Source organism: Syngnathoides biaculeatus, chromosome 13, assembly GCF_019802595.1.
Source record: "Syngnathoides biaculeatus isolate LvHL_M chromosome 13, ASM1980259v1, whole genome shotgun sequence".
NCBI classification, from domain to species: Eukaryota; Metazoa; Chordata; class Actinopteri; order Syngnathiformes; family Syngnathidae; genus Syngnathoides; species Syngnathoides biaculeatus.
The window spans coordinates 23,418,261-23,435,260 of record NC_084652.1 but is presented as its reverse complement, the minus strand read 5'-3'; the positions used below and the strand labels follow the sequence as shown (position 1 = coordinate 23,435,260).

General features: G+C 40.5%; 1 protein-coding gene across 1 annotated transcript in view; it reads right to left on the bottom strand.

The window, feature by feature from the left end:
• The window catches only part of LOC133510384 (astrotactin-1-like), a 442,032-nt gene that overhangs the window by 380,431 nt on the left and 44,601 nt on the right, over window positions 1-17,000 (bottom strand). Inside the window, exons 5-6 of the mRNA XM_061838217.1 lie at window positions 8,454-8,561; window positions 6,804-6,956 (exon numbers count right to left, since the gene is read on the bottom strand). Coding sequence (XP_061694201.1) covers window positions 6,804-6,956; window positions 8,454-8,561 — 261 coding nt within the window. The remainder of the gene's footprint in view (window positions 1-6,803; window positions 6,957-8,453; window positions 8,562-17,000) is intronic.

The following is a 17,000-nucleotide window of genomic DNA, read 5'->3' as shown; positions in this document are numbered from 1 at the left end:
CAGCTGGCGTACGAGAGGGAAATAAAGGTTGAAAATAAAAATGAATAAATATTTTAAAGCAGTCTGTAACTCTCCTGAACATGGACACATCTCCAAAATATGGGACCAAATATGTTCTGCCAATGTTTCTAGGGTTTTGACGCAGGGACCTGAGACAGGAGCACTTTAGAACGCTGTTGTCATCAATAAAGACTTGTGTCAGAAAAAAATTCTTGAAGCCATTTCTCCAAAATACAATATCAGACATGTTTCCAATTCATGTCACAATTCACGGAATCATGACCTGAGAGTTGACTGATTTTGCCACATACATAGCATTTTGGTTGTAAATATCAGCCATATTTATTGTTAAAGACAAATTCATTCTTATCACATCTCAGGACCCAGAAAAATATAAACAGTATGTACTGACATTTATCTTCCTTGGTCAGGAAGGCGCAAAATTGGGACAAAACTGAATGATTGCCTTGTATGTACTGAGCCCTTTTCTTCCACAAGCACTTTAACTTTTCCTACCAATGGAGTGGATAGGACTTATCAGATACTTCAATAAATTATTACCTTTGTACATTCTGGTCACTGAACTGTATGGCACATATTGCAGGGAAGGCACATTATCCCATTATTTTTACTATTGTTCTCACTTCTACCTTTACATTTTTCTTGCTTTGCTTTTTGTTTTTAATTAAATTATAAAGTAGCCTTTTATAATTGCCTCTGACTCATGATTGTAAATAAATGAAATGTTTTGCAACTTTGATTGCTATTACTGGATACCTGTCATGGGCATGGCCTGGCCTCTGCCATGAAGGGTGTAGCCAGGCCACTACTCTGGGCGGGACCACCTCTGACAGCTGTCACAGAACTGTTGTTCATTTGACGGTAATTAGACCAGACATTTAGATTTGGAATTTGTCCCTGGCATTTGCCAGTTCATTGTGTTGTATTTTCTGCATGTTGGATTCTCCACTATTGTACGTAAGTCTCTTGTAGAGCCATCCTTGTCACAGCGAGTCTGTGCCCTTTTAGTTCGTCCACGTCTTGTCAAGTTTCTTAGTTTGTTCCATAGTCTTCGGACCTTGTTTCACGTTGTTTGGATCTTCCCTTTAGTCTAGCGTTTTTGTGCCTCTGCCTTGTCGGACTGCTACACCGTGTATGACCCTGACTTGGAATAAAACCACGCTCAATACCATGGACTCGTCTTGGAGTCCTGCATTTGGGTCCGCCACCATGCCGCTGGTTCATGACAGATACCAGACTATCATACTGGATCAATAAATTTTCTACGGTACCTAACCTAACCTGCAACCAAAACAAACTCATACAACTAAATGCACTCATCAATAGTCTACTATTGCTTTCACCTCTCTTTGGCTTCTGGACTTATTCCCCTACCGTCACATTTTGTTTATGTGCAGTACATGTACTGCAACAGAACCACAGTCAATTTTTGAGGATTCTAAGCCATGACGAGGTTTCTTCACAAGGTTCCCTCATTTGAGATCTTTGTAATATTCAATACTTGGACAAATTTTACACCACTGACTGACATAGTCCTTCACCAAAGACAGAAATAAAATTGTCTCTTCCTGAACTAATCTTACTAAAGTCAATGATGTTTACTTAAGGCAAACAAAACTAAAGACCAGTTTCACTTCTGCTCATGCTGCTTGGCCAGACTCCAATAAACAGTTCACTGTGGATGTTAAAGCCTCCAACACTGGAGTTTGAAGCTTCTGTTCTCAATTCTTGGGCCATAATCAACATTGTTTTTTGCTTTTTTGATAAAAACATTATGCTTTTACGATAAACTATTGTTAAGGATCTTGCAACACAAAGCTGTGCGATGGAATTTTTTCCCAAAACTCTGACCACACATTGCTCCCGTGGAAGGGTGATTTCCATGCCAACTTTCAACGTTGATGTCATCAAAGTGGTCTAAACCCTCCCCAGTATCTTGACCATCTCTTCTGTGTAGTACACTAAGCCTCATTAAAACTCACTCATTAAATTGCAAAGTTTTACAGTCAGTGCCGATGAAGTGGTTCCCTTGTCAGACATTCATGAGTGTGACTAATTTGCTATCGTTACAGGAATAGCCTGCATTTTGCCCAAATACAATTGGGAACAGCTCCAGTTCTTGAAAATAATTAGCATAATCTTTTTAATTCTGCAAATCATTCAAAACAATTTTATATCAATCAAACAAAATTGAATCAGAGGAATTTTTAAAACTACCGAGGCTACAGATTAGTAAATTAAATTTATTAGTATCACAGCTTTAGCAAATCTATTCCCTCACATTATACAGATTTATTGTTTACATTGAACAATAAGTATTTTGTTGTTCTTGTATTCTATTTGTGAATCATTCAAGATATTATCTTACGTAAACAAACATCTCCAAATAATTACTTCCCCTTTTGTGAACAGCAAAGAGAAAGCATAGTTTGTCTTTGCAGTATTTGCAGCAGACACTTGCCCAGCTGTTAGCATTATCAGCTTCTTCCCCCAGTGGAAGAATCCAGATTTTCATTTGATTCACCGTGACATCAACTCAAGACTGATAAGATTGTGCAGACATTTATGGAAACATCCTAAATCGATCTTGGTTTTGTAATTCAACATGCTAATTCACCATCTTTCATCTCTCCTTTCAAAGTTTCCTCCATGGACAGCTCCCTTGAATTTTAATATTTCCCTGGCGGACTAGTGTATAGCCCTGGCAAGGAGCAGCTCCACATGATAGATGAGTGAGGCTAGTCAGTCTATAATATATCGGTCCTGCCAGCCCACTCGTGTGGCCGCTGAAAAATGCCAATGAGCAAACACCAAAATACTTGGTTGCAGATATTGTGTCTGTTTACGTAAAATAAATAAATACTGTACTTAATACACAGCAGTGACCGCACTTGTGAGGTGAGAGTGGGCCATGGTAGACATGAGGGAACTGTCACGACCACAATACGGGGTTGGACCCAAATGCACGACTTGGGAGACGTAGAGGCAGTTTGGAAAACGTATTTATTCAGTACAGTGTCGCGGATCAGACAGCCAGTCAATGGGAGCAGCAATAACATGAACGTCAGGCGTAGGAGTCAGGTCAGTGAGCAGGCAGGGGTCGGTACATGGGAGATCAGGAATGGGATTACGAGAGTGCGGGAACGAGGCAGGAAGCAACGATCTGGCAAAAGCCAGACCGTACTTGTGGTTCTATATAACTGGGAACTAATTACTAGAGACGCGGCGCAAGTGTGCACCTCCGCTGATTGCGGCAGGTGCGTGCCGCATCGGGGACCGGTATGGCCTGGACAGGGACTGGCAGGGCCATGACAGGAATCTGTTTTTATCAAAAAAAAAAAACATTTTCCACAATTTGAAAGAGTTCCCAGGTGTCTAATTTACAAATCTGTGACATAACATACTTTTACACAACATACATAATACACTGATGAAAAAAACATCTCACTATTTTTCCAACATATTTCTTGGCATCCTAGAACTAGCTCATTTTAGGGGCGAATTTGCTTCATGCAGTGAGCCAGCCTTCATCCCACCCAATTCACTGTTGGGTCAGTGGGGAGCCCAGCTTTCACAAGAATGATAACGACTATGCAGCACTTTGCTTCTGCACAAAATGGGCCCAAAATGTGGAAAACAAGTTAGTCCTTATCTTAAATATAATGAAAGCATTTTCACTTAGCAGCAATGGGGCGGGAATACAGAAAAGCTCATTCACAGACACATTTTCAGAAATAGCAAGATAACAGATTTAATTGTGCTCTTAATGCATGCACAGACACTCCAGAGACCAAGCTATTTGTATAATAAACAATAAAAGCTATATTTTCCATAAATCCTACTAATGGGGAGCAAAACTCCCCCAAGAGCAATAAGACACTTCTGTGTGTAGCAGTACTAGTTAAATCAAGGTACTCTGGTTAATCTTCTTGAACATCTTCTTCATACGTGGAATAAAATTGAAACAAATGACCGTGCCTGCTAGTACAGTACTGAACTCAACTGTGACATCAGTGTCCCTCAAGATTGACCTTTTTTTCTCAATAACAACTAAAAGTAGGTGGTTTAAATACATTTCAGTAATGCCGCTTTATTAAAAATTGATCATTGTAATGCTTCATTATGAAACTATGTCAAGCTATCAGCATCAAAGTATCCAGATTCAATTTCAGCTATTAAACTGCTTATACTGGAGTTTTAAAATGGAGCCAACTGGTCGCTCGACAGCCAAGTGGCCTCACAAGCCATCCGGCAGACCAGGTGTGCAAAGCCGACCAGTGAACAGCTAGCTGCTAGGCACTTACCACGGATGCCGGAGAGCTGGGAACATTTTATATATCCATCCATTTTTTTCGCCGCTTATCCTCACGAGGGTCACGGGGAGTGCTGGAGCCTATCCCAGGTGTAAACGGGCAGGAGGTGGGGTTCACCCTGAACTGGTTGCCAGCCAATCGCAGGGCACATTGAGACAAAGAGCCACACTCACAATCATACCTTACGGCAATTTAGAGTGTCCAATGTGGGTTTCGTCCCACATTCCCAAAACATGCATGGTAGACTAACTGAAGACTAAATTACCTAACAGTTTGAATGTGAATGCAAATAGTTTGCTTACATGTGCCCTGTGATTGGCTGGTGACTAATTCTGGGTGTGCCCCATTCATCACCCAGAGTCAGTTGGTATAGTCTCCAGCATATGCCCACAACGTTAATGATGTTAAGGGGTATGGAAAATCCATGATTAAACAAGTGACCGAACATGAGTTTATGATGATGTTGTGAAGAGCTAGTAGTCAATGCAAGTCAGCCGGGACTCGAGTCAGAAACATCAGAATCAACTTTATTTGCCAAGTCTGTCTGAATTTGTCTATGGTAGTTAGAGCCTGGTATAGTAATCATATCTGCAGTAGAATGTCCTCGTTCAAGTCATTGGCTCGTGTTTCAATGTTCTCTGCTTGGGTGTTGGGTGCTTGTAATTGGTAACCAATTTAAATGTACCCCAGGGATGACCCAGGGCACGCTAGAGAGACTATATGTCTCGGCTGTCTTGTCAGTATCCCTCCGGAAGAGTTGGAAGAAGTGGCTGGGGAAAAAGAAGTCTGGCTATCCCCGCTGAAGCTATTACCCCGCGACCCGACCCGAAAAAGTGGTAGAAAATGGATGGTTGGATGGATGGATGGATGGATGGATGGATGGATTTTGTTTGTGACTAAAGCTCCACTATAAGACTATACGTTTTATTTTCACAATTTGATTCACAAATTCACAAGAGTGTGAAGAACTAAAGATGGCAGTCTTCATTAAGCAAAGTGCATATAATCTTTTAAGCATCTATTCCATCCATCCATTTTCTATACCACTTATCCTCAATAGGGTTCCGAGCATGCTGGAGCCTATTCTGGGTGACTCTGGACAAGAGGTTCGTACATTCTGAACAGGGTGCAGATAAATAACCATTTGCACACCTACGGGCAATCTTGAGTCTTCAATTAACATGCGATGCATGTTTTTGGTATATGGGAGGAAACAGGAGCACCCGAAGAAAACCCATGCAGACATGGTGAGAACAGATTTGAACCCAGGACCTTTGTAGTGTGAGGCAGATGTTCTGCCTGTTTTAAACAAATACAAATTAAATTATTTTTTATGTGCAGCAGCAGATAAAAAAAAATTGGTTGATTTTGACATGGTCAGAAGTGTATTGATGCCTCAACTGAAATAAGTTACTGTGTGTTCTTGGGACTCTTGTAGGCGCTTGTTAAGTTTTTATGACTATAAAACATGGTAACCTTTATTTCTCATTTTAATAAAATATGTTACATTGACTAAAATTAGCCAGCGAGAAAGATTCCTAAGAACAAAAAACAAATTCACTCAATGAAAATTTGAAAAGCAAATGAACAGGAGGGAACTCAGTATTATGGTAATTTGGATTTTCACTCCCACACAATTTGAAGTTCATGTCACAGCTGCCTGATTAACAACATTGGCAATTTTCTGTAAATGATTATGTTCGTGCAGCATTTTATTTATGGATCTAAAGTAAACATTAAGAGCCATAAGTTTTCAAATGTACAGTTTTATCAAAAATAAATTAATAAATACACAATAAATAATCGCAAACTCATGGTTAATTGATTAACATACCATTGTCATGCACTTGCATTCATGAATAAAACATAATGTTTGTTTGAATGTTATGCTTGACTAAAAGCCCATTGACCCAGCTCAAATTTGAGTATACAGGGTAGTTGACTTTAATTTCTCATTCCTGTTTGAAAATGTAAACCTCAAAAGATTTAGAATGAAATGGAATTTGTCAGCCTCAAAACCTTCATGATGTTTGTCTCTTCTCATTTTTCTGACATCTAGTCTTGTACATTAATTTTGCACTGTGCACTCTGACAAAACTGATCGATAACCATGCGGGTGGAGTTTTGACATTGTTTCTACTCCAAAGTAGGGAAAGCGCAAGTAGAAGTACGATGAAGGACTTCCTGTGGGTGGTCTCAATGACCTGGCCTCAATATGCTGTGATACTTTGAGAGCACATCCATCGTGTTGTCTCACGTGAGAAAAACAGGGAGAGGGTGGTTGACCTGGCATTTACCTTTGCCTCACAGAGTGCAAAGTAAATCTGCGGCTCACCCACCACACACCTGCATTCGCTTTGTGGCACAGTGGAGTGAACTCTCTGGGGAGCTCAGCCCCCACCACCACGGATTGAGAGGGACAAGAGAGGTAAATGTATTCCCTATCTTGGGCCAGCGTGAAAGCCTTACCGTCAGCAATGAGGTGCTCTGGCACATGCAGGATTACACGAACAGAGAGGTTGCAGGTTATGTGAGAGCAGTAAACCAGGCTCATCACGCAGCTGATGACACTGATTAGTGTCAGTGTGGTCTTATTAATGGGGCTCCTCGGGGAACCTGCTGCTGGAAACAAACAGACAGAGGAATGGGGACAGATAGACATAGACATGAAGTTGTGACATTTTATTCTTCCTACACCCCATCATAAACCCACTCATTATATAAATATGCCTAAATAATGGCCTTCCCACCAATAAATAGTCTTGTTGGATGAAAACATCACAACATTGCGGGATTGAGATGAGGCATGGTTCTGTGGCACTGAAATACCTCTCTAGTGAATTAACATCCAACCAAGGACCTAAAAAAGAATCATGAATTTAACTAAAACCAGGTTGAGTTTTTTTTTTTTTTTTTTTTACTCTGTCCAATTCAGTTTTAGCTCTTACTCCAGAGCACAATACCCAAGTCACCTCATAAAATCATTCAACGACCTTGAATAAAAATTTATTTTGTATGATTGTTTTTGCTCTCACCTCTGAATGAGATTTTAAGTATTACTTAAGAAAAATTGCCAGAAGCCTGTTCCAAGTCAAAAATCGATATCAGCAACTTTGTTAACAACACTTCTCGAAATAGGCAAATATTTACCATAGCCCTAGCTTGATTTCTTCCATTCATCAAATTCTCAACTCAAATTCACAAGGTATAATTTTGATAACTTTATTATTTACAATATAAGTTTTAATCGCCAACATTTTCAGAAATTCAGACCATATTTAATCACTGGAAATATTGTCGTATGCCAATCGGATAGAATTTGACAAATCCAATTTTGATGTTTTCAGTCACAGTTATCCTAGATTGTGAGAAAAAAAATCCTTAGGATCTAAGAAAATCCATGCTGTGTGCTGTTTATTATATTCTTCTATTCTTAAACCCAGCTTTAATTAAAGGTGTTGTTTCCTGCACTTCAAGAAGCTTCACTAGTGTGTGACATCTGTGCATATTACGTTGGAATAATTGCCTTGAAGGTACTGTAAAGGTTTGTAACACTTTGTGACAGGAGATTTTTTTTAAGGGTATAGTCTTTTAGTTCTCTTCTCTGCCATCTTTATACATCTCATAGAAGTGCATGATCAAAGTTGCAAAAACATGGCATGCAGACAGATAATGTGTGCTGCAAGGCTACACTCTCACAGTACTTCAACCCATCCTCCATAGAAATAATATTCATGTATAATATTATTTCAAAATGTCGTGTCTCGAGATGCAATGTATTAAAACATTAAACACTGAAACCACCGATCTTTTCATACTTGATTGAACAATTAGTACACAGATGCAATGGTGTCAATGGTACATGCTCACAGCCACTGCCAAAACATTCTGCCTCAGAGCATTAAAACAAATCACAGTATATGCAGATATTTAACGTTTTATATTTGGATGTCAAAACTATGAGAAAACACAACACAAGCCAACAACATTTTACAATCAACATTGATATTCTTGTCATGCCTTGCGGAGGGGACACCAGCAAACGGTGAGTGATATTAAAGTGTAAGTCCTTCTTACCCCCTGAGCCCCATGCGGTGTTGGCGTTACCATTTCTCATACCTCGACTCCGACGTCGACTGCGGTTTGGGTCAGTGTAAAAAGCCAGCTGAGGCTCGCTGTCAGCCTCATTGCCCGAATCTCCGTCTGGGTTCAAGAAATTTGAACCCGCTGTTGGATTCACAAAAACAAAAACAAACAAAAGGATGAAATAAAATAAATACAGCTAAACCTACTGTTGTCCAGTTGATGTAAGCATAACATGAAGAAAGCATCTATGGGAGGAAACCAGAGTGCGCGGAGGAAACCCACGCCGGCACGGGGAGAACATGCAAAGTTCACACAGGCGGATCCGGGATTGAACCAGGACCTCAGAACTGTGAGGCCAACGGTTTACAGCTGATCCACCGTGTAGTCCTTCTATCTATCTATCTATCTATCTATCTATCTATCTATCTATCTATCTATCTATCTATATCTATCTATCTATCTATCTATCTTCTATCTATCTATCTATCTATCTATCTATCTATCTATCTATCTATCTATCTATCTATCTATATCTATCTATCTATCTAGTGCCTGATTTCTTTTTTTTTGCATATCAATCACACAAAGGTTTTAAATCATCCATCCAATTTTAATATCAGTCAAAGACAAGGAAATACAAAATTCCAGTTCTCAAGTGACAATTCAATTTATTAAGGTACAAAAAAAAAAATCTATACCTTTCTGACCCTCTGTCAAATGTAATTGCCCGAATTGTTCAATCAGTCACTGTGACAAACCACACATTTGGGAAGGGTGAGTTCAATTTCACAAGTCACACTCACCCTGTTGAATTAAGAAATCAATTACTCCAGACTTTTGGAGAAACACTCTGTGGAGTGATGAGTCAAAAATGCAACTTTTTGTGTGGCGTGCAACCCATTAAATCTGGTGTAAAAAATGGCACAGCATTTGATAAAAAGAACATTATGCCAACAGTGAAGCATGATGGTGGCAGCGTGATGGTCTAGGGCTGCTTTTCTGCCTCAGGAAAATGACAATTTGCTGTGATTGATAGAACAAGGAATTCAGCTGTGTACTAGAAAATCCTGAAGGGGAATGTCTGACCATCAGACAACGATCCAAAACACACCAGGAAGTCCACCTCTGCATGGCTCAAAAAAAAAAAAAGGTTTTGGTTTTGAAAAATAGTTTGACTTTCGACTCGTCAGTCCACAGAATGTATCTCCATAAAGTCTTGTTGATCATCAAGAAGATATTTTTGGGTAGATGTGAGACTTCTTTTCCTTTTAGGTTGTCTCATTAGGTGGCACCAAAGCATGTCATCTTTTTCCATCTAAACCTATCTCCTGGATCTTCCACTCTAACACCAACTGCCCTCATTTCTTCTCCCACACATCCATCAACCTTCTCTTGGGTCTTTCTCTCACTCTTTTGCCTGGCAGCTACATCCCCAACACCCTTTGACCAATATACTCACTCTCGCGCCTCTGGAAATGTCCAAACCATCGAGGTCTGCTCTCTCGAACCTTGTCTCCAAAACATCCAACTTTGGCTGTCCATCTAATGAGCTCATTTGTAATTATTTCCAGGTTGCTCACTCCTAGAGAAAACATCAACATCTTCATTTCTGCCACCTCCACCTCCGCTTCCTGTTGTCTCTTCAGTGCCACTGTTTCTAATCCATACATCATGGCTGGCCTCACCACTGTTTTAAACTTTCCCCTTCATGGTAGCAGAGACTATTCTGTCACATAACACCCCAGACAACATCCGCAAGCTGTTCCATCCTGCTTGGACCAGTTCCTTCCCTTCCTTACCACACTCATCATTGCTCTGGATTGTTGACCCCAAGTATTTGAATTAACCTTCTGATCTTCTCTGTACTTTTTTACTAGCATCCTCAAGGCAAATACAGGGTTTTCTATGCATGAAACCATACTGTTGCTCGGTGATATTTACTATCAGCGTCATGCCTCACTTTGAAAGAGCAGAAAGGAGACGAACAAGGAATTTACCGCTAGCAAGCGCTATCTGCACTTGCTTCCTTAGCAATAGCTGAGCGGAGTCTCCCTTCATTCTTCGCCAACCCAGCTTCCCTTCCCTGATAGTAAGTGAAGCATCTTATATATTTTTTTATTTTAATGTATTTTTGTTTTTTATATGAAGTACCAACACCCATCCATTTCTGAGCCACTTATCCTTACCAGGATCACGGGAATGCTGAAGCCAATTCTAGCGGTCATCCTAATTTTGACTTTCACGATGAAATCCAACTGAAATCGAAATTTTAGTGAAGTCGCAACTGTGGGAACGGATCTCAGTCGTAGACCGAGGACTCCCTGTAATACATCTGAGGTACTCTTTCGATGCATGAATCCATACTGTTGCTCGCTGATATTTACTATCAGCATCATGCCTCACTTTGAAAGAGCAGAAAGGAGAGGATGCCGAGGAGGAATTTGCCGCTAGCAAGGGCTATCTGCACTTGCTTCCTTAGCAATAGCTGAGCGTAATCTCCCTTCATTCTTCGCCATCCCAGCCTCCCTTCCCTGATAGTAAGTGAAGTATCTTATATATTTTTTAATTTAATGTATTTTAGTTTTTTATATGAAGTACCAACACCCATCCATTTCGGTGCCGCTTATCCTTAGCAGGGTCACGGGAATGGTGAAGCCAATTCTAGCGGTCATCGTAATTTTGACTTTAACGGTGAAATCCGACTTAAGTAGAAATTTGAGTTAAGTCGCTACTGTGGGAACGGATCTTAGTTGTAGACCCAGGACTCCCTGTAATACATCAGAGGTACTTTTTCTATGCATGAAACCATACTGTTGCTCGCTAATATTTATTTCGGTGCTGAGTCGAGCCTCCAGTACTCTTTCCCATAACTTCATTGTGTGGCTCATTAACATTAACCCATTATAGTTCACACAGTTCTGCAAATCGCCTTTGTTCTTAAGAACAGGAACTAGCACTAGCACCTCAAAGTTCCTCTCCTGGATGCCATACTTACCCATCACTTCTTCATCACCTTCCTTCTCCAACTTGTCCATTACAAGCTGCACCAATACCAACTCTCTCTGTGTCTGGAATGCTCGGAACTACTTCATCAAGTTCCTTCCAGAATTTGTCTTTCAACTCTAGGGCACATCCTAGCAGTGGGGCTTAGCCGCAAATCACATTATATATTATTTCTTTTTCTTTTTATTTCTTTCTGCTTGTCCCGTTAGGGGCCGCCACAGCGTGTCATCTGATGAACGCTCTTATTTTTTTGGCACAGTTGTTACGCCGGAAGTCCCTTCCTGATGCAACCCCTCTTGGGGAGTGGTGGCTCAAGTGAGAAACAAACTCACGACCCCTGGTTTACCAAACCAATACTCTAACCACTGAGCTATGGGGTCCAAATCAGATTATATACACATTATTGGCTGGGAACTCTCCCATGGATACCATTTTTGGCCTGTCTCTTTCTTATGGTAGAGTCGTGAACACTGACTTTAACAGAGGGCAGCGAGGCCTGTAGGTTTAGATGTTGAGCGTGGGTTTTCTGTGACCTCCTGAATGAGTTTTCTTCCACTCCTGGGAAAGTTTGCCACTGTTCCAGGTTTTCTCCATTTGTGGATTATGGCTCTGACAGTTTGCTGGAGCCCCAATGGATGGATTGATTTCAATCACTTTTTTTCTCTTTCTTGTTGAATTTCTTTGGATTGTGACATGATGCATTGGTTCTTGAGATCTTGTAGCCTACTTCACGTTCCCTGACAGATTCTACTTAAATGACTTCTTGATTCAACAAGTATGGTGGTAATCACGTTTGGGTGTGGCTTATGAAATTTAACTCACTTTTCCCAAATTTGTGGTTAGTCACAGTTACTTTGTGATTTAACGGGGGGCTATTAATTTCTCACTGAGGGTCAGCAAGGTTTTTATTCTATTTTTGTGCCTTCATAAATTGAATTGTCATTTAATTGCCTTTTGTATTTTCTTGGGTTGTCTCTGAGTATTGAGTACTCAGAATTGGTTTGATGATTTAAAACCTTTGTGTGTGAGATATGCAAAAAATGAAATCAGTAAGGGGGTTAATACTTTTTCACAGCACTGTACCACATGTTTTTGGGATGTGGGAGGAAACTGGAGCACTCAGAGAAAACCCACTCAGGCACAGGAATAACATGTGAACTCCACACACGAGGGGCTTGGATTTGAACCCTGGTCCTCAAAACTGTGAGGCAGATGTAATAACAGGTCGCTCACCATGCCACCTTTTTAAAATATTATATTTTTTAAATTTCAGATTCACTCAATGTCACAACTGACCTTGTGAAAATGTTATTTCAAATCCAAGGAGAAGTTAAAACACTGAATAATCTTCAACATTTTTTAAAATTATAATCCTATTTGAATGATTATGAGTTTATATATATATATATATATATATATATATATATATATATATATATATAAAATGTTTTCCTTTTCTTTCAAAGTAGGATGATGGACTAAGCAAATATTTTAATGCTTGACTATGATGCTATGATCTTAAGGATGAAGCTTGAGAGAGTACATTATGTTGATCAAACTGCTCTTTCAGTATTTGCATAATGCAATTCAACTGAAAAGCTTTTACCAGAGGCTTTCGTTATATTTAGAGGGCGTGTAGTGAGGTTTGTCTTACAACACTTATCAGACTGAGTTTCACATTAATGTGTGTACGTGTGTGTCTACATGACCGCGTGTGCGTGCGTGTGTGTGTGTGTTTGTGTTGGCTTAGGGATCTATTAAAGCATCAATGATTTGCTGTCTCAGCGCGATAAATGTGAAGGGAAATAACAGCAACAACAGCTTTAAAATCCAAAACCAAGACAGTTTGGGTAAACTAGAGATCCATCTGAAGTAAAAGGAAATCAAAAGTAATGTTGGCAGGAGCTCCAACATGACAAACTGCGTGATATTTACATGACTGCAGCTTGATCATCTTACGATTGCACACAAGATATGATTTCATTTCATTGCACCTGTATATAGAACACGTTGGAAATTGTCACAAGTTGTCAGTTAATGGTACTGTATTTCACACGACTACAGATTTGACAAATTTAGCAATATCAATTTTGAATTTACTTGGTGGAAACATCTGCTGTATTATTAGGAATATTGTGATAATGATTATTATAATTGAATAATAATAATAAGTGAAATTAAAATTTAAAAAATAAACCTGTGAAAGATTCAAAGTCACTACCCACTGTCCAGTAAACCAGTAATGTTGAAAACCAACTTGCATTTCTACTGAGTTGTCGCTGTTTCTCTGACACTCGAAAAACAAATGTTTGGACAAAGGGAGAATTTGCAGTTCAAATGAATTAAAAAAAAAAAAAAAACGTTTAACCTGTCTATTAATTCAACATTCTTGGGAGACTTTTACAAAGCTTAATTCAACCGCAAATTCCCTAAATAGAAGCAGCACAGTGAACCACCAGTGAAAAAAACATTTTTGACCACTTCCATTACGCTAAATAATCCATAACATGCTATTGTCTTATTTTATCACTGCATAATTTACTTAATACCACCATACATATCTTAAATATGCTAAGCCAATGGTGAAACAGTGAAGTGGATAAATGAAGCAAAGGTAAAGGTTTTTAGCTCTCAAGCTGTTTAAACAGACAGATTGTTGTGTCTTTGAAAATTAAACTGGCAGCCTGGATGAATATATGGACACTATGACATATCAGTTTTTTGTGGAGAGGTGTGTGTACAACAAAGTTATTTTGCACGATAAACAACAACAAGCTGTGTAAAGACCATCTTATTTCAAATGCACTACTGTAATCCTAGTCCCCAAGGAACATGCAGTCTCGGGCCTGAATGACTATACCCGGTCGCCCTGACATCTGTGATCATGACGTCATTTAAATGCCTTGTGCTGGACCACCTGAAGGGCATCACAGGTTCCCCCGCTGGACCCGCGAACAGTTTGGTTATCGAGCAAACAGGTCTACAGTTGGTGCAATCAACCTGGGACAGGACTTCATCCTAAAACACCTCCATGGTTCAGGGATGTACACACGGCTCCTGTTCGTGTACTTTAGCTCTGTGTTAAGGCTCCGTCACACCATGACGTTCTGGTCAACGTCCTCTGAACATTTCAATCGTTCTATTTTCCAGCGTTCTCAAATTAGGATGACACATCTGGCGTGTGATTAACGTGTGTCTAAGGCACGAAAAGCGTGTAGCAGTGACCATATAAGATACCCCTAAAAAGTGTGCAAACGCGTCATTGGGGTGTGACAAGCGTCTTGAGCGTGTGACCAATGGGTAAAATAACGACAGAAAAGTGTTTCGCTGGCGTGGAATTTTTACAGTGGAACCGGCACTAAAACGTTGGAAAGTTCATAGTCACTTCAGTTGTTGCCGTGAGTTAGAACAGTGAGCATCATGCCGCCGAGAAGAAAAAATGTTAGGGCGGGGACTTCATCAACTAGCGCTGCTAGTAAGAAAGCTAAGTCTCTTTCAACACGAGCAATATGTTTGGAACAAAAACAACAGCAGGAGGAGGAGCACGTCTGCGAAGTCACGCAGAATGTGACACCTCCTTGGGACCCTAAACACCTTGCAAACCTCAGTGAGTACAGTCCGAGAAAGAGACAAAAGAAGCAGAGAAAAGATTGCAGGATCCTGGACCGGGCTGTTGAGGATAGTCTGGTGGAGTTTTTCCGCGAAAACAAACTGCTGCTTTCTGGATCTTCCATAATAGGTGCTCTCTACTGTAGCTTAATATTAAATGGACCTTGCTTTTACAAAGCATCGGTTTATATACCCATATGCATGGAAGTTCGGGAAACGCTCGAATGACGCTAAATGGACCCCAAACGACATTCGTTTCACTTTAGTTACATGCTGTGTGCGCTACGGGATTGTTCAGTGGGCGTTGACAGGTCACCAGTGAGTTGTTCACTGCAAAACAAACGATTAAGTAACAACTAAGTAAAGCGAGAGTTACGACTAACTAACGATAGGCAAACCCGTGCAACGCTCGGCGAACCTTAGTAAAACATTCCACTGATGTTCTTGAACGTTCTGCAGCATTTAAAATTAAACGTTGATGAACGCTGGTCTCGGTGAGAACTTTTGTGCATGTTCAAAACTTTTTCCGGACCGGCGTTCTCCGCCGATTCCCAGCGATCATTGACGTTCACTAGTGTTCAAACAATGCTCTTCTGGAGCTATCGCGGCGATCATGGGCGACTACCAACATTTCCTCAAACGCTATAGAACACTGACCACAACGTCATGGTGTGACGGGGCCATTAAACACCATCAACTACCAACATCTCTTCTCAAAGCCAGCTCCAGCTCAGTGTCTTCCCTGCCACCTGCTTTTAGATTTATAGTTTCCTGAGCAGCAGAATGCATCTACAATATGGACCAACGCCTCAAGGTTGCATCCAGGCTGTCAAACTACTGAGGTTTGCAGACGACACGACAGTCAGCGTCCTCATCAAAGATGGTGGAGAGTCGGTGCACCGACAGGAAATGGAGAAGCTGGGGGTGTGGTGGGGCCAACACAACTTGGAGTTGAATACGCTCAGGACTGTAGCGATGATTGTGTACCTCAGGAGATATCCTTTGCTACAGCTGTCTTTCACACTGTCAACTGCTCCATGTCAACCACCATAACTTTCAAGTTCCAGTCTCTTAGGACCTGATGTGGGAGATCAACATCAACTCCATCCTCAAAAAGGCACAGGAGAGGATGTCCTTTTTTGTGAGGTGTTGAGTAATTTCTACACAGCAGTCATTGAATCAGTATGTCAAACATAGATGGCACCCTGAGTGGTTTGATAGGATCTTCGTTGCGTCAGTGCATCTACCATATTCAATGTAGCTTATCTGCCCATAAACTAAAGCACCTAACAAAGGGAACCTGAAAAGTGTACAAAATTAATGCTTCACTCAGCCATTCAAACACACTAAAAAATATTTGTGAAAAACATAGTTGATTACAAACTGTTCCCTCCCATAAGCAGTATACAATGGTATCTGAAAACACTAATGTCATCTTTTGTGGTGGTGGGGGAAATGTATTTTCTGAATATAAGTTGATATAATATTATTCCATCCATTTACAGAGCCTCACAAGGGTCGAGGAGTGCTGGAGCCTATCCTAGATATAATCAGGCTGGAGGAGGGATCCGCCCTGAACTGGCTGCCAGCCAATCGCAGGCCACAGAGAAACAAAAAACGGTCACATCACAAGCACACTTAGGGGCAATTTAGAGTGTTTATTTAACGTTGCATGTTTTTGGGATATGGGAGGAAACCGGAGCGCCCAAAGAAAACCATGGAGGCACCGGGAGAACATGAAAACTCAACACAGTGGGGCCGGGATTTGAACCCCGGACCTCAGAGCTGTGAGGCCAATGCTCTAACCAGTTGTACTACCACGCTGCCATGCAATTTTATTTTCACAGATGAATGGCCCAAAAAGGTCTATGTGTGGTTAATGTTTAAGATTCTAGATGGTCTTTAGGTGTGATCGTCTGTTTGAATGGTTCTTTGTCTCTTTGTGCCCTGCAATTGACTATCTCTCAC